This window comes from Salmo salar, chromosome ssa04, assembly GCF_905237065.1.
Source record: "Salmo salar chromosome ssa04, Ssal_v3.1, whole genome shotgun sequence".
In the NCBI taxonomy this organism is placed as follows: Eukaryota; Metazoa; Chordata; class Actinopteri; order Salmoniformes; family Salmonidae; genus Salmo; species Salmo salar.
Genome location: NC_059445.1, coordinates 51,300,742 through 51,328,203, shown reverse-complemented (window position 1 = coordinate 51,328,203; position 27,462 = coordinate 51,300,742). Strand labels below are relative to the sequence as shown.

Genomic DNA, 27,462 nt, shown 5'->3' with positions numbered 1-27,462 from the left:
AATCTGAACTCTTCTTGAGGGGCCGCAGTAGCTCTGCATACCCACACATGCAGTCAGAGCCGGTCCTAGCATTTTGAGGCGCGGAAGTGAAATTGTATGTAAAACACCTTGTGAGAAAATCATTTTAGCAGCCCCCGTGTTGACAGTGGAGAGAAAAAAAACTAGGTTGTAGAGTACATTTCCTGCAATTCTACACATTTTGTCATGGGGCAGAGGAGAAAAATTGCAGTTTTACAGTTAATTTCCTGCAACTATACACATTTTGCTATAGGGTGGAGAAAAATGTTTGCAGTTTTGAATATGAGATCTGAGTGAGAGTGATTAACAAAATCAATGGGGGGCCCCGGTCGGTAATTCGACCATGATTACTACAAGTTTAGAAACTGGCTAGACTAATTTACCAATCAAATTTTTTTTTATTATCCTGACTCAGGCTAATTGAGGCACTGTCAGTGATTGATGCACAACCAAAATTTGAAATTGGACCTTGTGTATTCAGCTGTTCTAACTCTCAACAGTAAGTTGAGACCCTGCCAGTTGCCCATCCCTGCCCTACATCTTTCATTTCAGCCCATCTAAAACCCACTTTCTACTGAGCATCTGTGTCTACATCAGTGTTTACTGTAACATTTTTATAGAGACTAACATTTTTAGAGAGGTGCTAATTCCTGTTTTCTGCTGTGACTTAAGCAGAGGTGTAATGCAGCAAGGCTCCATTTTAAGATACATGTGAAGTGTGTCTACAAATATTGGTTCTTCTGCACAGGCTTCAATACAGCTTAGAATATGATTAGGAAAACTCTTTCCATCTATTATTTATAGCATTTCTTAGGCAAATACAGGGACACAAATGGGAAATATTATGAAAGAATGAACCCATAATTTTACTATACAAGCATACCCCAATCTGTCTGACCAGGTCTCGGGGTGCTGTACTGACCTGTCAGTCTGACCAGGTCTCAGGGTGCTGTACTGACCTGTCTGAGTCTGACCAGGTCTCGGGGTGCTGTACTGACCTGTCTGAGTCTGACCAGGTCTCGGGGTGCTGTACTGACCTGTCTGAGTCTGACCAGGTCTCGGGGTGCTGTACTGACCTGTCTGAGTCTGACCAGGTCTCGGGGTGCTGTACTGACCTGTCTGAGTCTGACCAGGTCTCGGGGTACTCTACTCACCCACTCTTGGCGAAGTTGGTCCAGTAAGTCATCACCACAGCGCTGAGCATGATGTCGTTCCTGGAGAAGTTGCAGGGGAACAGGTCAGTGGCTCCCACCATGGGGATGCCAAACACATAGGGCACCTCGTCCCCGTGGGCTGAGTCCGACCACACAGGCTTCATCAGGCTCTGGCAGTGGTGGTAGAAGGCGTAGAAGTATGTGGGCGAGCCATAGCGGGCGTGCAGGTCAGCCGTCACCACCGAGGGCTCCACCCACTGGTGGTCAGTGAACAGGGCGACTAACGTCTTCCTCCTGGTGTCTGGGTTGTCCCTGTCAGCCCAGTCCGTGTACATGAACTTGATGGTCTCCCTCAGAGTGTCCTTCCCCTCCGGGTAGCCATACAGGCTGTCCACGAAGTCAGACACGGCGAAGTCAAAGTCGCTGCCGGACACGCCATCCTCTAGGTCCACCACATTCTCCACGAAACGCAGCCCCTCCCCCTGGTTGACGCCCAGCATGATGTCATAGTTGAGAAACTCACCCTGCTCCATCAGGATCTCGGGGTCGTCGGGGATGACGTCACCATCAATGACGGGGCCGAAGGCTACGTGGTAGCGGGCTGGCTGGATGTCCTGCTCCACCAGCTCTCTGGCACTCTTCTTCTGCAGGCAGGACACCATGTCCAGGGTGTCCAGCACGTTGCAGCCCACCCTCTCAGCCAGCATGCGGGTGTACTTGACAGGCTGGTAGTTGACGGCCCAGCTGGACAGGGCTGAGCCACTCTGGATGATGGCTCTGTGAAACAGGCCTGGGGAGATCATGGCACAGACAGACAAACACAGATCAGATGAGTGCTGTCTGGTCAACAACCATCTGATACAGAACATTTGTAGGCCTGCAGTTTAACATATTGTTAGCTTCATAGGATCTCTCTAGGTTCTGATGATGTCAGTTTTTACTGCACAGTTTTATCTGCGATGGTGAGAGACAAACCTCAACATCCCTTTTTAAAATCATAAAAATTTAATTTAGGTCTGTTCAATCTGTGCATCTCAGTTAATTGTCATTTTCCTTAAAATGTCAGATAATATAAATGGAGAGGATGGAACTCTGAAAATCATGTTTATTCTAATTGATAGTGTAAAATTCACAATTAAAAATAATGCTTAGTAAGTGGTGGATATGTAACATTGGCTATGCTAAAAAGGGATTTGAATTTATTAAACTCACTCAACACAAAGGCATCATATTTGCATACAAATTTGAGGAAACTCATTTGTGAGAGCACTGCTTTTGGGAAAGAGGAAAATTCAGTGACTCCACACAGTAGCCTTGTTGAAAATCTCTCTCTCTATGTTCAAAAAACAATACTACATCAGGGAGGATAGCAACTGATAATGTAATGAACTGGCAATAACGTAATAAACATTCTGAACGCATAACGTAAAACTGTTTTACTGATGTGTTGATTATTACATTATGGAGTGGGTAAAAAAAATAACATTAGCATGCATCGCAGTGTTAGCTGTGCCACTAAATCACATTTTTATTTGTCACATACACATGGTTAGCAGATGTTAATGCGAGTGTAGCGAAATGCTAGAAATCCTGGTTCGAGTCCAGGCTCTGTCGCAGCCGGCCGCGACCGGGAGACCCATGGGGTGGCGCACAATTGGCCCAGCGTCGTCTGGGTTAAGGGAGGGTTTGGCCTGCAGGGATATTCTTGTCCCATCGCGCTCTAGCGACTCCTGTGGTGGGCCGGGCGCAATGCACGCTGACACGGTCGCCAGGTGTTTCCTCCGACACTGGTGTGGCTGGCCTCCGGGTTAAGCGGGCATTGTCATGAAGCAGTGCGGCTTGGCTGGGTTGTGTTTCGGAGGATGCTTACCTCTCAACCGTCGCCTCTCCCGAGTCCATACGGGAATTGCAGCGATGAGACAAGAGTAACTACCAATTGGATAACACGAAATTGGAGAGAAAAAGGGGTAAAAGTAAAAATAAATAAATAAGTAATATTCACTTATTTTTCGTGCATATCAAGTGTCATGCATCAGTAATAGCTGACTGCACACTGTCGTAGACAATTAGACATACTATGCTGTTTTTAACCAGGCCTCTCCTCCTGGTTACAATAGTTACCATAACCCCCGCGCATCCTGCAAAGGTGGAGGTGTTGCTAACATTTACATTTTTTATTACTGCGTTTTTGTCTTTTGAGCTTCTAGTCATGATATCTATGCAGCCTACTCAATCACTTTTTATAGCTACTGTTTACAGACCTCCTGGGCCGTATACAGCGTTCCTCACTGAGTTCCTATGGGACTTTGTAGTCATAGCAGATAATATTCACATTTTTGGTGACTTTAATATATACACTCCAAAAGGCTTTCTGAGCGATCATCGACTCAGTGGGTTTTGTCCAACATGTCTCCGGACATACTCACTGCCATACTCTGGACCTAGTTTTGTCCCGTGGAATAAATATTGTGGATCTTAATGTTATTCCTCATAATCCCGGACCACCATTTTATTACGTTTGCAATTGCAACAAATAATCTGCTCAGACCCCAACCAAGGATCATCAAAAGCCGTGCTATAAATGCTCAGACAACCCAAAGATTCCTAGATGCCCTTCCAGACTCCCTCCACCTACCCAAGGATGTCAGAGTACAAAAATTGGTTAACCACCTGAGGAACTAAATGTAACCTTGCGTAATATCTTAGATGCAGTCACACCCTTAAAAACAAAAAACATTTGTCATAAGAAACTAGCTCCCTGGTATACAGAAAATACCCGAGCCCTGAAGCAAGCTTCTAGAAAATTGGAACGGAAATGGCGCTACACCAAACTGGAAGTCTTCCGATTAGCTTGGAAAGACAGTACCGTGCAGTACTTTCACTTCAGCAGTGATAAATTCATGAACATCTTTGACAAAAAGATCATGATCATTAGAAAGCAAATGACGGACTCCTCATTAAATCTGCGTAATTTCTCCAAAGCTCAGTTGTCCTGTGTCTGCACAACACTGCCAGGACCTAGGATCAAGGGAAACACTCAAGTTTTTTAATACTAGATCTCTTGACACATTGATGAAAATAGTCATGGCCTCTAAACCTGGACCCTATTCAAACTAAACTACTGAAAGAGCTGCTTCCTGTGCTTGGCCCTCCTATGTTGAACAAAATAAACGGCTCCCAAGCCACTGGATGTGTACCAAACTCACTAAAAGTGGTAGTATTAAAGGCTCTCTTGAAAAAGCCAAACCTTGACCCTGAATATATATCTTTTTTTATATATATAAAAAAAAAAACGATATATATATATATATATATATTTTTTTTTAAATGTCATTAAAAAAAAATCTATTTAAAAATATGAAGAAAAAAAGGCCTGTATCGAATCTCCCATTCCTCAAAAAAATTAAAATGAAAAGCTGCCTTCCTGAAGACAAACAATGTATACGAAACACTGTCTGGTTTTAGATCCCATCATGGCACGGAGACTGCACTCGCGAAGGTGGTAAATTACCTTTTAATGGCGTCAGACCAAGGCTCTGCATCTATCCTTGTGCTCCTTTTGATACCATCGATCACCACATTCTTTTGGAGAGATTGGAAACCCAAATTTGTCTACACGGTTAGATCTTATCTGTCGGAAAGATATCAGTTTGTCTCTGTGGATGTTTTGTCCTCTGACAAATCAACTGTAAATGCTGGTGTTCCTCAAGGTTCCGTTTTAGGACCACTATTGTTTTCACTATATATACTGCTCAAAAAAATAAAGGGAACACTTAAACAACACATCCTAGATCTGAATGAAATAAATAATCTTATTAAATACTTTCTTCTTTACAAAGTTGAATGTGCTGACAACAAAAATCACACAAAAATAATCAATGGAAATCAAATTTATCAACCCATGGAGGTCTGGATTTGGAGTCACACTCAAAATTAAAGTGGAAAACCACACTACAGGCTGATCCAACTTTGATGTAATGTCCTTAAAACAAGTCAAAATGAGGCTCAGTTGTGTGTGTGGCCTCCACGTGCCGGTATGACCTCCCTACAACGCCTGGGCATGCTCCTGATGAGGTGGCAGATGGTCTCCTGAGGGATCTCCTCCAAGACCTGGACTAAAGCATCCGCCAACTCCTGGACAGTCTGTGGTGCAACGTGGCGTTGGTGGATGGAGCGAGACATGATGTCCCAGATGTGCTCAATTGGATTCAGGTCTGGGGAACGGGCGGGCCAGTCCATAGCATCAATGCCTTCCTCTTGCAGGAACTGCTGACACACTCCAGCCACATGAGGTCTAGCATTGTCTTGCATTAGGAGGAACCCAGGGCCAACCGCACCAGCATATGGTCTCACAAGGGGTCTGAGGATCTCATCTCGGTACCTAATGGCAGTCAGGCTACCTCTGGCGAGCACATGGAGGGCTGTGCGGCCCCCCAAAGAAATGCCACCCCACACCATGACTGACCCACCGGTCATGCTGGAGGATATTGCAGGCAGCAGAACGTTCTTCACGGCATCTCCAGACTCTGTCACGTCTGTCACATGTGCTCAGTGTGAACCTGCTTTCATCTGTGAAGAGCACAGGGCGCCAGTGGCGAATTTGCCAATCTTGGTGTTCTCTGGCAAATGCCAAACGTCCTGCACGGTGTTGGGCTGTAAGCACAACCCCCACCTGTGGACGTCGGGCCCTCATACCACCCTCATGGAGTCTGTTTCGGCCCGTTTGAGCAGACACATGCACATTTGTGGCCTGCTGGAGGTCATTTTGCAGGGCTCTGGCAGTGCTTCTCCTGCTCCTCCTTGCACAAAGGCGGAGGTAGCGATCCTGCTGCTGGGTTGTTGCCCTCCTACGGCCTCCTCCACGTCTTCTGATGTACTGGCCCGTCTCCTGGTAGCGCCTCCATGCTCTGGACACTACGCTGACAGACACAGCAAACCTTCTTGCCACAGCTCGCATTGATGTGCCATCCTGGATGAGCTGTACTACCTGAGCCACTTGTGTGGGTTGTAGACTCCGTCTCATGCTACCACTAGAGTGAAAGCACCGCCAGCATTCAAAAGTGACCAAAATATCAGCCAGGAAGCATAGGAACTGAGAAGTGGTCTGTGGTCCCCACCTGCAGAACCACTCCTTTATTGGGGGTGTCTTGCTAATTGCCTATAATTTCCACCTCTTGTCTATTCCATTTGCACAACAGCATGTGAAATGTATTGTCAATCAGTGTTTCTTCCTAAGTGGACAGTTTGATTTCACAGAAGTGTGATTGACTTGGAGTTACATTGTGTTGTTTAAGTGTTCCCTTTATTTTTTTGAGCAGTGTATTTTACCTCTTGGTGATGTCATTCGGAAACATAATGTTAACTTTCACTGCTATGTGGACGATACACAGCTATCCATTTCGGTGAAACATGGTGAAGCCCCAAAATTGCCCTCCCTGGAAGCCTGTGTTTCAGACATAAGGAAGTGGATGGCGGTAAATGTTTTACTTTTAAACTCGGACAAAACAGAGATGCTAGTTCTCAGTCCTAAGAAACAAAGAGATCTTCTGTTGGATCTGACAATTAATCTTGATGGTTGTACAGTCGTCTCAAATAAAACTGTGAAGGACCTTGGTGTTACTCTGGACCCTGATCTCACTTTTGACTAACATATCAAGACTGTTTCAAGGACAGCTTTTTTTAAATCAATATAACTGCAAAAATCAGGAACTTTCTGTCCAAAAATTATGCTGAAAAATTAACCCATGCTTTTGTCACTTCTAGATTAGACTACTGCAAGGCTATCCGGATAAAGCACTCAAACTTCAGTTAGTACTAAACACAGCTGCTAGAATCTTGCCTAGATCCCCAAAATTTGATCATATTGCTCCAGTGCTAGCCTAGGGCTGATTTCAAGGTTTTAGTGCTAAACTACAAAGCATTACATGGACTTGCTCCTACCCATCTTTCTGATTTGGTCCTGCCATACATACCTACACGTACGCTATGGTCACAAGATGCAGGCCTCCTTACTGTCCCTAGAATTTCTAAGCAAACAGCTGGAGGCAGGGCTTTCAACTATAGACCTCCATTTGTATGTAATTGTCTGCCTATCCATGTGAGAGACGCAGACTCGATCTCGACCTTTAAGTCTTTATTGAAGACTAATCTCTTCAGTAGGTCCTATGATTGAGTATTGTCTGGCCCAGGGGTGTGAAGGTGAACGGAAAGGCACGAGTGACGAACTGCCCTTACTGTCTCTGCCTGGCCAGTTCCCCTCTCCACTGGGATTCTCTACCTCTAACCCTATTACAGGGGCTGAGTCACTGGCTTACTAGTGCTCTTCCATGCCGTCCCTAGGAGGGGTGCGTAACTTGAGTGGGTTGAGTCACTGATGTGATCTTCCGGTCCGGGTTGGTGCCGTGGGGGAGATCTTTGTGGGCTTTACTCGGCCTTGTCTCAGGGTAGTAAATTGATGTTTGAAGATATCCCTTTAGTGGTGTGGGGGCTGTGCTTTGGTAAAATGGGTGGGGTTATATCCTGCCTGGTTGTCCAGGGGTATCGTCGGACGGGTCCACAGTGTCTCCTGACCCCTCCTGTCTCAGCCTCCAGTATTTTTATGCTGCAATAGTTTGTGTTGGGGTCGCTAGGGTCAGTCTGTTATATCTGGAGTATTTCTCCCGTCTTATCCGGTGTCCTGTGTGAATTTAAGTATGCTCCCTCTAATTCACTCGCTCTTCCTCTCTGAGGACCTGCGCGCTAGGACCATGCCTCAGGACTACCTGGCCTGATGACTCCTTGCTGTCCCCAGTCCAATTGGTTGTGCTGCTGCTCCAGTTTCAACTGTTCTGCCTGCGGTTATGAAACCCTGACCTGTTCACCGGACGTTCTACCCTGTCCCGGATCTGCTGTTTTCGACTCTCTCTCTCTCTACCGCACCTGCTGTCTCTAACTCTGAATGATCGGCTATGAAAAGCCAACTGACATTTTTATTTGGCCCTGCTGGTCATCTATGAACATTTGAACATCTTGGCCATGTACTGTTATAATCTCCACCCGGCACAGCCAGAAGAGGACTGGCCACCCCTCAGAGCCTTTTTCGCCTCTTTAGTTTTCCTTCTAGGTTCCTGCCTTTCTAGGGAGTTTTTCCTAGCCACCGTGCTTCTACATCTGTATTGCTTGCTGTTTGGGGTTTTAGGCTGGGTTTCTGTATAGCACTTTGTGACATCGGCTGATGTAAAAAGGGCTTTATAAATACATTTGATTGGTTGATTTTTACTTAGAGAATTGTCCATTATTATATGCTAGTTTTTTGGGGGGGTGATGCAGGCTTGTTGTCTTGTGTGACTTAGTTATACGTCTGGGCGTACAGATAAGAGCCAGATGCGACTGCAGTAGGTGGCATCCCGTTTGTACTATCTGCAGGAACTCTCATGTGTGGAAAGTCGCAGGAAGGAACAGGCAATGTCAGCTATCTTAATCTACAGACAAGCTAAACGCCTTTTATTCACTATGTTCCCCACCCCTGTTTGTGCACATCTGCTAACTGCCACATAGAGGTTGGACTCCATAAAAGCTGAGAGCCAACTCTGTTCATTGGGCCTCAATTCAACACTGTTGAATTGAATCTTCAACACTAAAGTGCATAGTTAACTGCCCCATTTTTGCAAATCTTAAAAAGTTGTTGTTTGAAGATTCTGCAGTCTCTCTTCCCTTTGAACAGATAAAATCCCCTACAACACCAAACCACATTCCTGAATCCTAGCACTAAACCTGACTTTAGCAGTAATATCAATACTTTCAATCTACATTTTGACCACCAATACACACCCACAACCCCAGTCAGTCAGTGAATCAATGAGTCTCTACATAAATATGAGAGAGCGATTTTCATGGATTTTTGATGTTGCAAACTACTTTAAAAACTCAACTGATATGCATCGTTTTTAATAGATATAACCTTGCAAACAAAAATGAGTCGTTAGGATATCCCTGGAACGTCACAAAATGGTAGTCTGAAAGTGGTAAGGTCTTTGTGTCATGGTCCTGGGAACGTCTACGCAGGACACGCACAATCAAGTTTCATTAAACATCACCCCTTGTTACTGTTGCCAAGGCCCTGATTGGTAAACCACTGATACATTCACAGCTTTGTCTTTTGGCAATGTTAGGGACACCCACCCAGGTCAGTAGGTTTTCACTTACTTTAAAAGGTTATAGATCTGTCATTCTCATTGAAAGCAAGTCTAAAAAGTGGTAGATATGTTCTATGTGCTGGATTTCTATGCTTCCTGTTGAGGTTTGTTTGTGCATATTTTACTTTTGGTTTTGTAGACGACCTTCAAACAGCTGAAAATACAATATTTTTGGTTAAGGAAAACATATTTCACAGTGTTCTATAACTTCACTGGGCTCTATGTAAACTGGAAACCATACATCCTCAGGCTGCATTTATTGTAGCTAGGGATTTTTACAAAGCTAACCTAAAATCAATACTCCCTAAATTCTATCAGCATATCGAAAGCGCGACACGAGCTGGCAGAATTCTGAATCATTGCTATTCTAAATTCCGCGATGCATACAAAGCCCTCCCGCGCCCTGTCTTCGGCAAATCTGACCATGAATCCATTTTGTTGCTCCCAGCCTATAGACAGAAACTAAAACAGGAAACACCCATGCTCAGGTCAATACAACGCTGATCTGACCAATCGGATTACATGCTTCAAGATTGCTCGATCATGTGGACTCGGATATGTTCCGGATAGCCTCAGACAACAACATTGATGTATACGCTGACTCAGGGACCGAGTTTATTAGCAAGTGCATTGGAGATGTCGTACCCGCTGTGACTATTAAAACCTTCCCTAAACAGAAACCGTAGATTCATTTCAGCACTGGCAAATCTGAAAGCGTGAACCACCGCTTTTAATCATGGCAAGGCGACCAGAAATATGACCGAATACAAACAGTGCAGCTATTCCCGCCTCAAGGCAATCAAACAAGCAAAGCGTCAGTATGGAGACAAAGTAGAGTTGCAATTCAACGGCTCAAACACGAGACGTATGTGGCAGGGTCTACAGTCAATCACGGATTACAAAAAGAAAACCAGCCATGTCGTGGACATCGACGTCTTGCCCCCAGACAAATTAAACAACTTCTTTCCTCGCTTTGAGGACAATTTAGTGCCACTGACACATCCCCCTACCAAAGCCTGTGGGCTCTCCTTTTCCGTGGCCAACGTGAGTAAAACATTTAACCGTGTTAACCCGGCCCAGATGGCATCCCTAGCCACGTTCTCAGAGCATGCGCAGAGCATGTTGTCCCCACATGCTTCAAGATGGCCACCATTATTCCTGTTCCCAAGAAAGCTAAGGTAACTGAACTAAATGACTATCGCCCCATTGCACTCACTTCTGTCATCATGAAGTGCTTTGAGAGACGAGTCAAGGATCATATCACCTCCACCCTACCTGATACCCTAGACCAACTCCAATTTGCTTACCGCCCCAATAGGTCCACTGACGATGCAATCCCCATCACACTGCACATTGCCCTATCCCATCTGGTCAAGCGTAATACCTATGTAAGAATGCTGTTCATTGACTACAGCTCAGCATTGAACAACATAGTACCCTCCAAACTCGTCATTAAGCTCGAGACCCTGGGTCTCGACCCCCCCCTGTGCAACTGGGTCCTGGGCTTTGACGGGCTGCCCCCAGGTGGTCAAGATAGGAAACAACATCTCCACCCTGCTGATCCTCACCACTGGGGCCCCACAAGGGTGCGTTCTCCTCTTGAAGAGGGCCATGCAGCTAACTCAAGCATCAAGTGCAGAGAATAAGGGTATAAAAAGGGCTGGGAAATAACTCTAAGTACCCCCCACAACGCGGGCAGTAGTGGAGAAGGTGGAAAGTTATAAGTTCCTCGGCGTACACATCACAGACAAATTGAAATGTTCCACCCACACAGACAGCGTAGTGAAGAAGGCGCAAGTGTCTATTCAACCTCAGGAGGCTGAAGAAATTTGGCTTGTCATCTAAATCACACAAACTTATACAGATGCACAATCGAGAGCATCCTGTCGGGCTGTATCACCGCCTGGTATGGCAATTGCACCGCCCTCAACCGCAAGGCTTTCCAGAGGGTAGTGCGGTCTGCACAACACATCACCGGGGCAAACTACCTGCCCTCCAGGACACCTACAGCACCCGATGTCACAGGAAGGCCAATAAGATCATCAAGGACAACAACCACCCGAGCCACTGCCTGTTCACCCTGCTATCATCCAGAAGGCGAGGTCAGTACAGCTGCATCAAAGCTGGGACCGAGAGACTGAAAAACAGCTTCAATCTCAAGGCCATCAGACTGTTAAACAGCCATTGCTGCTGCCAACATACAAACTCAAATCTCTGGCCAATTAAATAAATGGACTTAAAAAGGTATCACTCGTCACCTTAAATAAAACCACTTTAACCTGTTAGGGCTAGGGGGCAGTATTGACACGGCCGGATAAAAAACGTACCCGATTTAATCTGGTTACTACTCCTGCCCAGTAACTAGAATATGCATATAATTATTGGCTTTGGATAGAAAACACCCTAAAGTTTCTAAAACTGTTTGAATGGTGTCTGTGAGTATAACAGAACTCATATGGCAGGCAAAAACCTGAGAAGATTCCAAACAGGGAGCGCCCTCTCTGACAAGTTGTTGTTCATCTTGGCTCTTTTTATTGAAGACTGAGGATCTTTGCCGTAACGTGACATTTCCTACGGCTCCCATAGGCTCTCAGAACCCGGGAAAAGCTGAATGATATCGAGGCAGGCCCAGGCTGAAACACATTATCGCGTTTGGATAGTGGCTGGTCAGAGTACTCTGAGACTCACGCTCGTGCACGAGGGCATTTTTGAGGTATTTGAATAACGCGCCACGGGATTACACCGGCTGTTGAGCAAGCGTCCCACCTAGCCCATAGAGGTTTTTAATAATGTTAGCATATCCTACATTACTCATATCATATGTACATACTGTATTTTATACCATCTACTGCATCTTGCCTAGGACGCACGGCCATCGCTCATCCATATATTTATATGTACATATTCTATACATCCCTTTACATTTGTGTGTATAAGGTAGTTGTTGTGAATTTGTTAGATTACTTGTTAGATATTACTGCATAGCCGGAACTAAAAGGGCAAGCATTTAGCTACATTCGCATTAAAATCAGCATGTGACCAATAAAATTTGATTCACAATGATTTTCTACACAATGACAACTTGTTTTGTCAGACTGAAATTAGGCTAACTATTTGCATATTTCACCTTCAAGAAGGTATCTTTTCAGCAGTTATAAAGGTTGGTAACACATTTGTCAATGGTCTGTGGATTGCCACTTTAAAATAAGGTGTCATTTTAGCAGTTATAAATGTTTAACTCCATTATAAATATTCATAGGTCTGTCACTTTAAAATAAGGTACAGTTGAATTCGGAAGTTTATATACGCCTCAGCCAAATACATTTAAACTCAGTTTTTCACAATTCCTGACATTTAATCCTAGTAAACATTCCCTACCTTAGGTTAGTTAGGATCACCACTTTATTTTAAGAATGTGAAATGTCAGAATAATAGAAAAGAGAATGATTTCAGCTTTTATTTATTTCATCGCATTCCCAGTGGGTCAGAAGTTTACATACACTCAATTAGTATTTGGTGGCATTGCCTGTAAATTGCTTAACTTGGGTCAAATGTTTTGGGTAGCCTTCCACAAGCTTCCCACGATAAGTTGGGTGAATTTTGGCCCATTCCTCCTGACAGAGCTGGTGTAACTGAGTCAGGTTTGTAGGCCTCCTTGCTCACTTTTCAGTTCTGCCCAAATTTTCTATAGGATTCAGGTCAGGGCTTTGTGATGGCCACTCCAATACCTTGACTTTGTTGTCCTTAAGCCATTTTGCTAAAACTTTGGAAGTACGCTTGTGGTCATTGTCCATTTGGAAGACCCATTTGCGACCAAGCTTTAACTTCCTGGCTGATGTCTTGAGATGTTGCTTCAATATATCCACATAATTTTAATTCCTCATGATGCCATCTATTTTGTGAAGTGCACCAGTCCCTGCTGCAGCAAAGCACCCCCACAACATGATGCTGCCACCCCCGTACTTCAAAGTTGGGATGATGTTCTTCGGCTTGCAAGCCTCCCCCTTTTTCCTCCAAACATAACGGTGGTTATGATGGCCAAACAGTTATGTTTTTGTTTCTTCAGACCAGAGGACATTTCTCCAAAAAGTACAATTTTTGTCCCCATGTGCAGTTGCAAACCGTAGTCTGGCTTTTTTATGGCAGTTTTGTAGCAGTGGCTTCTTCCTTGCTGAGCAGCATTTCAGGGTATGTCGATATAGGACTTGTTTTACTGTGGATATAGATACTTTTGTACCTGTTTCCTCCAGCATCTTCACAAGGTCCTTTGCTGTTGTTCTGGGATTGATTTGTTTTTTTTTGTTGCAATTTGCATACATTTCTAAAAATCTGTTTTTGCTTTGTTGTTATGGGGTATTGTGTGTAGATTAATGAACACACTTTTTTTAATCCATTTTAAAGTAAGGCTATAACAAAATGTGGAAAAATTCAAGTGGTCTGAATACTTTCCGAATGCACTGTAATTTGTATGTATACTGAAGAAAAATATTAACGCAACATGTGAAGTGTTGGACCCAAGTTTCATGAAATAAAAGATCCCTGAAATGTTACATATGCACAAAAAGCTTATTTCTCTCGAATTTTGGGATCATATTTGTTTACGTCCCTGTGAGTGATGTATAATTTGCCAAGATAATCCACCTATCTGACATGATCATTACACAGGTGCACCTTGTGCTAGGGATAATAAAAGGCCATTCTAAAATGTGCAGTTTTGTCACACAACACAATGCCACAGATGTCTAAATTTTTGAGGGAGCGTGCAATTGTCAGCTGACTGCAGGTATGTGCACCAGAGCTGTTGCCAGAGGATTGAATGTTAATTTCTCTACCATAAGCCACCTCCAGCTTTGTTGTAGAGAGTTTGGCAGTATGTCATTTGGGCGAGCGGTTTGCTTATGTCAACGTTGTGAACTGAGTACCCCACGGTGCCGGTGGAGATATGGTATAGGCAGGCATAAGCTACGGACAACGAAGACAATTGCATTTTATCAATGGCAATTTGAACGCACAGAGATACTGTCACAAGATCCTGATGCCCATTGTCGTGCCATTCACCCACCACCATCACCTCGAGTTTCAGCATGATAATGCATGGCTCCATGTCGCAAGGATCTGTACACAATTCCTGGAAGCTGAGAATGTCCCAGTTCTTCCATGGCCTGCATACTCACCAGACATGTCGCCATTGAGCATGTTTGGGATGCTCTGGACTGATGTGTACAACAGCGTGTTCCAGTTCCAGCCAATATCCAGAAACTTCGCACAGCCATTGAAGAGGAGTGGGACAACAGGCCACAGTCAACAGCCTGATCAACTCTATGCAAAGGAGATGTGTCGCACTGCATGAGGCTAATGGTGGTCACACCAGATACTGACTGTTTTTCTAATCCACGCCTCTACCTTTTAAGGTATTGTATCTGTGTCCAACAGATGCATATCTGTATTCCCAGTTATGTGAAATCTGTAGATTAGGGCCTGATGAATTTATTTCAATTGACTGATTTCCTTATTTGAACTGTAACTCAGTAAAATCTTTGAAATTGTTGCATGTTGCGTTTTATATTTTTGTTCAGTATATTATTTCTTAGTTGCGAACTTTGCCATAAAATGAGCAGCAGAAATAGGCTCCAGAACCATCGCTAGACCGTCACATTACATGGCACATTCCTCACTCGCTAGATGTGGACGTAAAGGGCCAGATTACACACACAATTTAATTATTATTTTCTTCAAGACCTAACAAAGAAAAATCATCCAATTCAATTGTTTCACTATGAGCAATTGTAATTTTGAGAGTGAAAAACAACAATTCTAAAACCAGGAAAAATGTAACAGACATAATTTGGGAAAATATAAAACACGGGGGGGAATCTGTGAATTTATAGGAGCCCCCTTAGTTGTTTATTAACCATTATTTGACCAGGTATATTAACAGAAAACATAGTGCACTACTTTCTCTTGTACGCTAAGGACCAGGGGAAGAGTTGCAGGGCAGAGGAGCTAGAAAACAATGAGTAGCTTGTGACATGTATACTTTTAGCAGTTATAAAAGGTTGATAACTCAGTTATATTTATATGTGGGTAAATCATTGATAGATGATTTGAGCGTTGACATATTTATAGGCAGTATTGGGTACTAATCACTACATACATGAGAGAAGACAACACTTTGTTAAACATGTTCAGTGAATGAATGGTGGGTATGAATGTGGTGATTAATGGCATCTCATGTTGTGAGAGGATACCTCCACTGTTTCAACCAAAGGTATTATGGTTACCATTTCACACCAGAGTGGTCACCATAATTGGACTATCACAGAGAAGTGGTAAGTGTGTGTTGATATAATCTGATAAGGGGTAATAATGATTGAATAATGTCCTGGATGTAAATTTGGCCGGGGCATCAGGGTATTAAAGGTCAGTCAAGAAAGCCACCCTCTTCCGTTCCTGGGACAGAGCAACAATGCATCTCACACAAAAGTGAGAAAATAACTATTGTTCAACTGTGCAACTATTTAAAACAAGGTTGTATTATGATACATAAGGGTTCACCTAAAAGCATTTGTAAGTGCATTTATAAATGGAAGTAAATATTGGCTCACTATTTGGCAAACACTGACCAGTTATTGCACTATTTTGACCAATGTGATAACCATTAATGGTTTCTAATACATTTACAAATGATTAAGTAACCATTAATAACCTAATTAGAACCCCTTTATAAACCTTTTACAAATGGAACCTTATTGTAAAGTGTTATCACTTACATACTTGACACACATGATTACATTGTGTATGTTTATTCATACAGTAATTGTCTTCACCTGGGATTTCAACTCACAACCTGGAATTTTGATCTTCCTGCTTCGCCACCATGTCTGTATCAATGACTGATTTCACCTGTATTATTACACTTTGGACTTCAAAGTAAATGTAAACTCTGTTAAAAATACTCTAATGAAAACGATGATATTTATCATAGTGATTCAGGAGTAACATTCAAACAGAATAATATGCCCCACCAACATTAGACAACTACTTTCAAAACCCAAACTCAAATAAATAGCTGAAATAAGTCAATGAGAGTATAGTCATATTAATTGATAACTAAAATAGCAGGGCAGATGGCACTCTTTTGATAATACATCTCTGCACTTACAGGTATGAATGTGTTGGGGACTTCTGAAATTCTACAGACTTTGTTGTGCAGCAGAAAGATCAGCATGCCCCAAATCCCAGGTGGGAACATATTGAAAAGTCAGTACTAAGTTATTATGTCAAATGTAGTCATATTGTCATAGATTTAAGATTTGTACACTATTTTAGCTGAACAGCGTACCACTTACCTTAAACCCCCCATATTATTTAATGACTTTACTTATAATGGTTTGGCACACCCGAGACCATCAAGTGACAAACCCTCCGGGGACCATGACACAACGTCCCAAGAACATCCTAAAAACGTCTTTGAGGACAGCCCTGGGAAAAACCGGGAGCTAGACAAAACCTCCAGGGGACCATAATACAAAGTCCCAAGAACGTTCTAAAAATGTACTCGGGGAGGTCTCCGGGACAACAAAACTGTGAGAGGACCACAATATCCTGACCACTTTAGGCGACCATTTCATGACGTTCTGGGGATGTCCTAACAACAAATGTTTGTTTTCAGGGATGCTCCCTTGGGACAGTCACGCTTGGGACAGTCACATCCTATGACTAGTACATTAAAGTTCTGAGAACATCCGTCCTGACATGGTCCTCAGTGACATCCTGGTAACTTACAGGGCACCACACATCCCCTTGACCATCATGAAACGTCTCCTTGTGGCCATTGAATGAACCATGGATAACATCCTATAGAACCAAATATAAAACTTTTTATAACGTGAGAGGGCGCCGTGAGAGCTATTTAAGATACTCTTTAAAGAGGTAGGGTTTCAGATGACTCCGCTGTCCTGACTTTAGGGGGAAGCTTGTTCCACCATTGGGGTGCCAGGACAGAGCCAAGAGACCAGAGGTGGCGGAACAGAGTGCTCAGGTTGGGATGTAGGGTTTGAGCATCGCCTGTAGGTAAGAAGGGGCAGTTCCTCTTGCTGCTCCGTATGCAAGCACCAGGGTCTTGAAGATGACGCAAGCTTCGACTGGAAGCCAGTGGCGTGTGCAGAGGATTGGGGTGACATGGGAGAACATAAGAAGGTTGAACACCATGGAGTTGTCAACCGTGATGGAGAGGTCTTGGAGCTGGGGACAACAGTAGTGAGAACACGTGGTGCAGACACAGATCCTCTCCACGCTACCTGGTAGGAGCGACCTGCCACTGCTCTTCAGTCCCTTAAAGGATTCAATGTGATTATACTGTACGATTCCAAAATGGCATAGCAGTGCAGACGTGGTTTGTCGTTTCCCGCATGTACATTTTCAATTTTTCTTATTTTTTTGTATACATTTCAATTTATTTTCAATCTCTTTTCTATTTTTAAATTAAATATACCTCCCGGCAACCCGCCTCACCCAATGTGATACAGATCGGCAATCTTTTAGACCTTATAGCCAGAACCTCCATCAGAAGCTAGCCACCAGAAGCTAACCAGCTACTAGCTATTTAGTCATTGTCAGCCACTGCTAGCGGCCTTTACCTTCTGCACAGACTCCAGCCGCTTTTAGCCTGGATAATACTTGCCAGTCTGCCAGTATCGGACTGTTTTTCTCCACTACAACGCCGGATTCCTGCCGTAAGCCCTGGACCATTACTCCTGATCATCACAGCTAGCTAGCTGCCACCGAGTGGCCCAGCCCCGAAGATAGCTCTGAGCCAGGCCCACCTCACGGCCTGCTCAGTGATCACTCGGCTACACAGCTGATGCCTCCCGGACTCTACCCCAACACGGCTAGAATCCACCACTACTCCACCGGATTCTTGCCGTAAGCTCTGAACCTTTGCATCGGATCATCGCTGCTAGCTAGCTGCTACTGAGTGCTATAGTGGCTAATGCCCCTGTCCCAAAGCTAGCACCAGTTAGCCGCGAGCAAGGCGCATCTCCCGGCTAGCAAACAAAATTACTACAGCTACAATACCTCTTTTGCCAACTGGCCTGGACCCTTTGTCAACACGGAGCCCGCCGTTCCACCAGGACTGGTCTGCCGATGTAACTCCATCCGTTGTGCCCACAACTGGCCTTTGCCGGACGTCGGAACAGACGCTTCTACTAGCCCCGGCCTGCTAACTTTGAACGCCGTGTCTCCCGCTTGCTAGCGTAGCAACAACTACCCAGCGGCTTCCCTGTTTCATCTATTGCTGTTCACTGGACCCTATGATTACTTGGCAACATAGCTGATGCCTGCTGGACTGTTCATTAATCACGGTACTCCATTTTGTTTATTTTTTGATTATCTGTCTTGAACTCAGGCCATATGTGTAGTTAACTTACCGTCTTTGCCCATTCATCGCCATTTTACCTGTTGTTGTTGTCTTAGCTGATTAGGTGTTGTTGTCTTAGCTAGGTCTCCTAATCAACACCTGTGATTGCTTTATGCCTCACTTTATGTCTCTCTCAAATGTCAATATGCCTTGTATACGGTTGTTTAGGATAGTTGTCATTGTTTTAGTTTACTGCAGAGCCCCTAGTCCCACTCAACATGCCTCAGACACCTCTTTTGTCCCACCTATGCGGACAACTCACCCAGCATAACTGCATCCAGAGATGCAACCTCTTATCGTCACTCACTGCCTGGGTTACCTCCACTGTACCCGCACCCTACCATACCCGTCTGTACATTACACCCTGAACCTATCCTACCACGCCCAGAAATCTGCTCCTTTTATTCTCTGTCCCCAACGCACTAGACGACCAGTTTTGATAGCATTTAGCCGTACCCTCATACTACTCCTCCTCTGTTCCTCAAGTGATATGGAGGTTAACCCAGGCCCTGCGTGTCCCCAGGCGCTCTCATTTGTTGACTTCTGTAATCTAAAAAGCCTTGGTTTCATGCATGTTAACATCAGAAGCCTCCTCCCTAAGTTTGTTTTACTCACTGCTTTAGCACGCTCCGCCAACCCTGATGTCCTTGCCGTGTCTGAATCCTGGCTTAGGAAGGCCACCAAAAATTCAGACATTTCCATCCCCAACTACAACATTGTCCGTCAAGATAGAACTGCCAAAGGGGGAGGAATTGCAATCTACTGAAGAGATAGCCTGCAAAGTTCTGTCATACTTTCCAGGTCTGTGCCCAAACAGTTCGAGCTTCTAAATAAAAAAATTAACCTCTCCAGTAATAAGTCTCTCACTGTTGCCGCCTGTTATAGACCCCCCCCCTCAGCTCCCAGCTGTGCCCTGAACACCATATGTGAATTGATTGCCCCCCATCTATCTTCAGAGTTCGTTCTGTTAGGTGACCTAAACTGGGATATGCTTAACACCCCGGCAGTCCTACAATCTAAGCTAGATGCCCTCAATCTCACACAAATTATCAAGGAACCCACCAGGTACAACCCTTAATCTGTAAACGTGGGCACCCTCATAGATATTATCCTGACCAACTTGCCCTCCAAATACACCTCTGCTGTTTTCAATCAGGATCTCAGCGATCACTGCCTCATTGCCTGCATCCGCAATGGGTCCGCGGTCAAACGACCACCCCTCATCACCGTCAAACACTCCCTAAAACACTTCTGCGAGCAGGCGTTTCTAAATCGACCTGGCCCGGGTATCCTGGAAGAATATTGACCTCATCCCGTCAATTGAGGATGGCTGGTCGTTCTTTAAAAGTAATTTCCTCACCATCTTAAATAAGCATGCCCCTTTCAAAAAATGTAGAACCAGATATAGCCCTTGGTTCACTCCAGACCTAACTGCCCTCGACCAGCACAAAAACATCCTGTGGCGGACTGCACTAGCATCGAACAGTCCCCACGATATGCAACTTTTCAGGGAAGTCAGGAACCAATACACGCAGTCAGGAAAGCAAAGGCTAGCTTTTTCAAATAGAAATTTGCATCATGTAGCTCTAACTCCAAAAAGCTTTGGGACACTGTAAAGTCCATGGAGAATAAGAGAACCTCCTCCCAGCTGCCAACTGCACTGAGGCTAGGTAACACTGTCACCACCGATAAATCCACGATAATCGAGAATTTCATTAAGCATTTCTCTACGGCTGGCCATGCTTTCCTCCTGGCTACCCCAACGCTGGCCAACAGCTCCGCACCCCCCCGCAGCTACTTGCCCAAGCCTCCCCAGCTTCCCCTTCACCCAAATCCAGATAGCAGATGTTCTGAAAGAGCTGCAAAACCTGGACCTGTACAAATCAGCTGAGCTAGACAATCTGGACCCTCTCTTCCTAAAATTATCCACCGCCATTGTTGCAACCCCTATTACCAGTCTGTTCAACCTCTCTTTCATATCGTCCGAGATCCCTAAAGATTGGAAAGCTGCCGCGGTCATCCCCCTCTTCAAAGGGGGTGACACTCTAGACCCAAACTGTTACAGACCTATATCCATCCTGCCCTTCCTTTCTAAAGTCTTCAAAAGCCAAGTCAATAAACAGATCACTGACCATTTTGAATCCCACCGTACCTTCGCTGTGCAATCCGGTTTCCGAGCTGGTCACGGGTGCACCTCAGCCACACTCAAGGTACTAAACGATATCATAACCGCCATCGATAAAAGACAGTACTGTGCAGCCGTCTTCATCGACCTGGCCAAGGCTTTTGACTCTGTCAATCACCGTATTCTTAATCGGCAGACTCAACAGCCTTGGTTTCTCAAATGACTGCCTCGCCTGGTTCACCAACTACTTCTCAGATAGAGTTCAGCATGTCAAATTGGAGGGCCTGTTGTCCGGACCCCTGGCAGTCTATGGGGGTACCACAGGGTTCAATTCTTGGGCCAAGTCTTTTCTCTGTATATATCAACGATGTCGCTCTTGCTGCGGGTGATTCCCTGATCCACCTCTACGCAGACGATACCATTCTGTATACATCTGGCCCTTCTTTGGACACTGTGTTAACAAACCTCCAAACGAGCTTCAATGCCATACAACACTCCTTCCGTGGCCTCCAACTGCTCTTAAATGCTAGTAAAATGAAATGCATGCTTTTCAACCATTTGCTACCCGCACCCGCCCGAATAGCATCACTACTCTGGACGGTTCCGACTTAGAATATGTGGACAAATACAAATACCTAGTTGTCTAGCTAGACTGTAAACTCTCCTTCCAGACTCATATTAAAACATCTCCAATCCAAAATTAAATCTAGAATCGGCTTCCCATTTCACAACAAAGCCTCCTTCACTCCTTATCTCAGTTTACTGGTCACGATAACAAAACCCACCCGTAGCACACACTCCAGCAGGTATATCTCACTGGTCATCCCCAAAGCCAACACCTACTTTGGCCGCCTTTCCTTCCAGTTCTCTGCTGCCAATGACTGGAACGAATTGAAAAAAATAAAAATAAAAAATAATAAATTAATTTTTTTAAATACAAAAAAAAAAAAATATTAAAAGAAAGCGCTGAAGCCGGAGACTTATATTTCCTTCACTAACTTTAAACATCAGCTATCTGAGCAGCTAACCGATCACTGCAGCTGTACATAGCCCATCTGTAAATAGCCCATACAATTTACCTACCTCATCCCCATATTGTTTTTATTTACTTTTCTGCTCCTTTGCACACCAGTATTTCTACTTGCACATCTATCACTCCAGTGTTAATTTGCTAAATTGTAATTACTTCGCCACTATGGCCTTTTTATTGCCTTACCACATGCCATTTGCACACACTGTATATAGACATTTTTCTCTATTGTGTTATTGACTGTACGCTTGTTTATTCCATGTGTAACTTGGCCAGGTCGCAGTTGTAAATGAGAACTTGTTCTCAACTAGCCTACCTGGTTAAATAAAAGGTGAAATTATTAATTTTTTTTTAAAGTAGGACGTAATTCAGGAGTGTGCAGAGCCTGAGACGTCCAACCCTGAGAGGGTGGAGAGGAGGATCTGATGGTTCACGGTGCTGAAGGTAGTGGATAGATCTAGGAGGATGAGAACAGAGGAGAGAGAGCCAGCTTTGGCAGAGCCTCTTTTAGGAGAGCGTTTTCAGCTGAGTGAGCCGCCTCGAAGCTTGACTGGTTGGGGTCAAAAAGATAGTTCTGAGAGAGATAATGAGAGAGAATTGGTCAGAGACAGTGGAAGTGTTTTGGAAAAAAAAAAGGGGATGGTGGTCTGTAGTTGACATCAGAGGGGTCGAGTGTAGAGGTCGACCGATTAATCGGAATGGCCGATTAATTAGGGCCGATTTCAAGTTTTCATAACAATCGGTATTTTTGGACACCTTTATTTAACTAGGCAAGTCAGTTAAGAACACATTCTTATTTTCAATGACGGCCTAGGAACGGTGGGTTAACTGCCTTGTTCAGGGGCAGAACGACAGATTTTTACCTTGTCAGCTCGGGGATTCAATCTTGCAACCTTACGGTTAACTAGTCCAACGCTCTAACCACCTGCTTTACATTGCACTCTTGAGGAGCCTGCCTGTTACGCGAATGCAGTAAGAAGCCAAGGTAAGTTGCTAGCTAGCATTAAACTTATCTTATAAAAAACAATCAATCAATCAATCATAATCACTAGTTAACTACACATGGTTGATGATATTACTAGTTTATCTAGCGTGTCCTGCGTTGCATATAATCGATGCGGTGCGCATTCGCGAAAAAGGACTGTCGTTGCTCCAAGGTGTACCTAACCATAAACGTCAATGTCTTTCTTAAAATCAATACACAAGTATATATTTTTAAACCTGCATATTTAGTTAATATTGCCTGCTAACATGAATTTCTTTTAACTAGGGAAAATGTGTCACCTCTTGCAACAGAGTCAGGGTATATGCAGCAGTTTGGGCCGCCTGGCTCGTTGCGAACTGTGTGAAGACTATTTCTTCCTAACAAAGACAGCCAACTTCGCCAAACGGGGGATGATTTAACAAAAGTGCATTTGCGAAAAAAGCACAATCGTTGCACGACTGTACCTAACCATAAACATCAATGCCTTTCTTAAAATCAATACACAGAACTATATATTTTTAAACCTGCATATTTAGCTAAAAGAAATCCAGGTTAGCAGGCAATATTAACCAGGTAAAATTGTGTCACTTCTCTTGCGTTCATTGCACGCAGAGTCAGGGTATATGCAACAGTTTGGGCCGCCTGGCTCGTTGCGAACTAATTTGCCAGAATATTATGTAATTAAGACATAACATTGAAGGTTGTGCAATGTAACAGGAATATTTAGACTTAGGGATGCCACCCGTTAGATAAAATACGGAACGGTTCCGTATTTCACTGAAAGAATAAACTTTTTGTTTTTGAGATGATGGGTCATTAATATGGTCGAATCCGGAAACTAAGGCTCGTATTTCTGTGTGTTTATTATATTATAATTAAGTCTATGATTTCATATTTGACAGAGCAGTCTGACTGAGCGGTGGTAGGCACCAGCAGGCTCGTAAGCATTCATTCAAGCAGCACTTTCGGGCGTTTTGCCAGAAGCTCTTCGCAATGCTTCAAGCATTGCGCTGTTTATGACTTCAAGCCTATCAACTCCCGAGATTAGGCTGGTGTAACCGATGTAAAATGGCTAGCTAGTTAGCGGGGTGCGCGCTATTAGAGTTTCAAACGTCACTCGCTCTGAGACTTGGAGTAGTTGTTCCCCTTGCTCTGCATGGGTAACGCTGCTTCGAGGGTGGCTGTTGTTGATATGTTCCTGGTTCGAGCCCAGGTAGGAGCGAGGAGAGGGACGGAAGCTATACTGTTACACTGGCAATACTAAAGTGCCTATAAGAACATCCAATAGTCAAAGGTATATGAAATACAAATTGTATAGAGAGAAATAGTCCTATAATTCCTATAATAACTACAACCTATTACAAAAAAAAAAAAAATATATATATATATTTTAAAAAATTACAATTTTTAAATCTGCCGATTAATCGGCTTTTTTTGGGGCCTCCAATAATCGGTATCGGCGTTGGAAAAAATCATAATCGGTCGACCTCTAGTCGAGCGTTGGTTTCTTGAGGAGGGGAGCGACTCTGGCCATCTTTAAGTCAGAGAGGGTGCAGCCAGTGGTCAGGGATGAGATGAGGGAAGTGAGGAATGGAGAAGGTCTCCAAAGATGGTCTGGAGAAGAGAGGAGGGGGTGGGGTCAAGGTGGTAGGTTGTTGGGCAGCCGGACATCACTAGTCGCAGAATTTCATCTGGAGAGACAGTGGAGAGGTCAAGGTGTAGGGTAGTTCTGTATGAGTGGGAACAGTGAATGAGGAGCGGATGTTGTCAACTTTTTTTTCAAAGTGGTTGACAAAGTCGTCCGAAGAGAGGGAGGAGGAAAAGGTGGTTGATTAAGGAGGGAGGACAAAGTGAAGAAGAGTTTCCCAGGGTTAGAGGAAGAAGCTTGAAATGTAGTTATAGAAAGTGTCTTTAGCAGTAGATACAGAGGAAGAGAAGGTGGAGAGGAGGGAGTTGAAGGATGATAGGTCCTCCTGAAGTTTAGTTTTCCTCCATTTCCGCTCAGAATATGCTTAGGTTGTTATGAGTGTACTGATATAAGTCTAACATCCCAGCAACTTTGAGAAAAAAAACTTTATATCGGAGTTGTCCCTGTTGGAATTCAAGACGAGCTATGCATATTCATGAAGTCGATGAATTTGAAATACCATAAAATTCAGGCGGTTGATCACAACACCCCTCACCGAATATTCAACACCTCTCATCTTTATAGCAGAGTTGTGCCTGTTGTTCATATGCGCATCTGCCCTCTCATTGACTGGAATGGTCCCACCTGATCTCGCCTGCCTTCCATCTTTGAGGACATGTATTTCCATTGTTAGAGCGGTCACTTGACCATCTTGTCAATATAATGGATAATCTATGACCATACTCCTCTGACGGTCATTGGGGTGGTTTTGGTGGGGATACGTCAGGCGGTGTGGGTGGGGCTACGCGCTGCCTGACCACCAGGATTGGGGTAAACTCTAAGGCAAAGTGGCCCTATCAATCCTGGAATAAGGAGGAGTGAAACTCCATATGAATATTTTTGTGATCATTCGAATTTGGTTAATCACATGACTGCAAGGTGTGTCTTCAAATTGAAAAGTGTTTTTTTTACTTTCTCTGAAGACACTATGTTTGCAAGGTCAGAATGGATGTGCAATAGTAGTGGTATAATAGTAGCAGTACAAACCCCTGAGCACTGAGTTGATGTGTAGCATCAGGCTACCAGGCCATACAGCACATCCACTAACCCAAGCAGATATGTCTGGAAAACAAAGGACAAACCCCACTGCTCTTCAGTCCCTTAAAGGATTCACTGTGATTATACTGTATGATTCACTTCCCTGACCCTCCTGTTTTTGACTTTGTTATGAACCCACCAAATCAAATATGGCCTGTTGTGAAACCAGCTCATTTTACAAAGCCAGGCAGTGGAAAAACATTTCAATTGATGCTTTTTTGTATGTCTAAAAATGTTACATTCTCCAAGTGATTTGTATTATTTTATATCGGCAACGGTCATCATCGGTCTTGATTAATGCTTGAAAAAATACATGATATAAAGACTGAGTGGGTAGTCTGTCTGTATACCACAGTATGAACCTGGCTCACACAAATCTCAGTGAGGGGCCTAAGCTGGCTGTGCTGACGTTAGAGCTGTGGCCTGATGTAATAAAGGGCTGATTGATTAGAGGAGAGGAGGTGGTGTGTGTGTGTGTGTGTGTGTGTGTGTGTGTGTGTGTGTGTGTGTGTGTGTGTGTGTGTGTGTGTGTCATTAATTCATTCACAACCCTCCTTCCGTATACTCCGGTGAGGGTAAGAAAAGATATCAGCAAATCGCTCTAAAACGCCGGGGGTAAATTAGTGAGTGTAAAACAAAGTGAGGTTTAAAGACCATGGTATTGATTAATAGATACTGCACAGTATGTGCTGTGTACACATCTCTTGATGTATAGATGTAAATAAATCAAGTTAAATTGATAGATAGTGTAGTGAGATAGTTCAGACTCCATCCATGCATTACCTTGAATTTATAGGCGTTTCAGTTAAACGGGTTCATGCTATAAGAGGGAAAGCTTTTAGTCTGATTAGATTGACGAGAGGGGAACAATAGCCATCACTTAACTCCACAACTACCCCCACCAGCCTAGCCACATATCCAAACACTTCACTTCCTCTGAAGGACTTAATTGGACCCATTTGGAGTTGCACTTGATATAGTAGATGATAGATTGTGATAAAACCTCAATTCATACAGATTTAGTTGAGGATAGGGGTTGCATACAGTTAGATCTAAAGCACTAAATAATACAGAAATATAATATTTCATTTTAGCATAAAAGCAACAAGGTGAAGAGAAAAGCTGATGATACAGTAGATCTGTATTAACAGAGTGAATAATGCCACTTCCCTGAAGCAAGATGAGAGAGCACAACACATTCATGTTAATGCTCCACGTGAAGCTATATTACGAGATCAAGTGTCATAAAGTAGTATCTAGTATGTGTCTGTGATAACTACAGGCTGATGAATCACTGGGCCGTGTGTGTGTTTATTATGTGATGGAACTACATTGAACAAAAATATAAATGCAACTTGTAAAGTGTTGGTCCCATGTTTCATGAGCTGAAATAAATGATCGCTGAAAAATGTTATGCAATCATTTGTTTACATCCCTGTGATTGAGCATTTCTCATTTGCCAAGATAATCCACCCACCTGACAGGTGTGGCAGATCAAGAAGCTGATTAAACAGCTTGTGCTGGGGACAATAAAAGGCCATTAAAATGTGCAATTTAATCACGTGTCTAATGTTGAGGGCGCGTGCAATTGGCATGTTGACTGCAGGAATGCCCACCAGAGCCGTTTCCAGATAATTTAATGTATATTTCTCTACCATAAGCCGCCTCCAATGTCGTTTTAGGGAATTTGGCAGTACGTCCAACTGGCCTCATAACCACAGACCACGTGTAACCACACCAGCCCAGGACCTCCACATCCGTCTTCTTCACCTGCCGGATCGTCTGAGACCAGAAACCCGGACAGCTGGTGAAACTGTGGGTTTGCACAAT

The 27,462-nt window shown here is 43.9% G+C and overlaps 1 protein-coding gene across 3 annotated transcripts in view; it reads right to left on the bottom strand.

Moving 5' to 3' along the window:
• The window catches only part of LOC106603382 (neuroligin-3), a 44,369-nt gene that overhangs the window by 2,234 nt on the left and 14,673 nt on the right, over positions 1-27,462 (bottom strand). For all 3 annotated transcript variants that reach the window (XM_045717067.1, XM_014196987.2, XM_045717068.1), the window contains one exon: positions 1,173-1,962. In XM_045717067.1, coding sequence (XP_045573023.1) covers positions 1,173-1,962 — 790 coding nt within the window. The remainder of the gene's footprint in view (positions 1-1,172; positions 1,963-27,462) is intronic.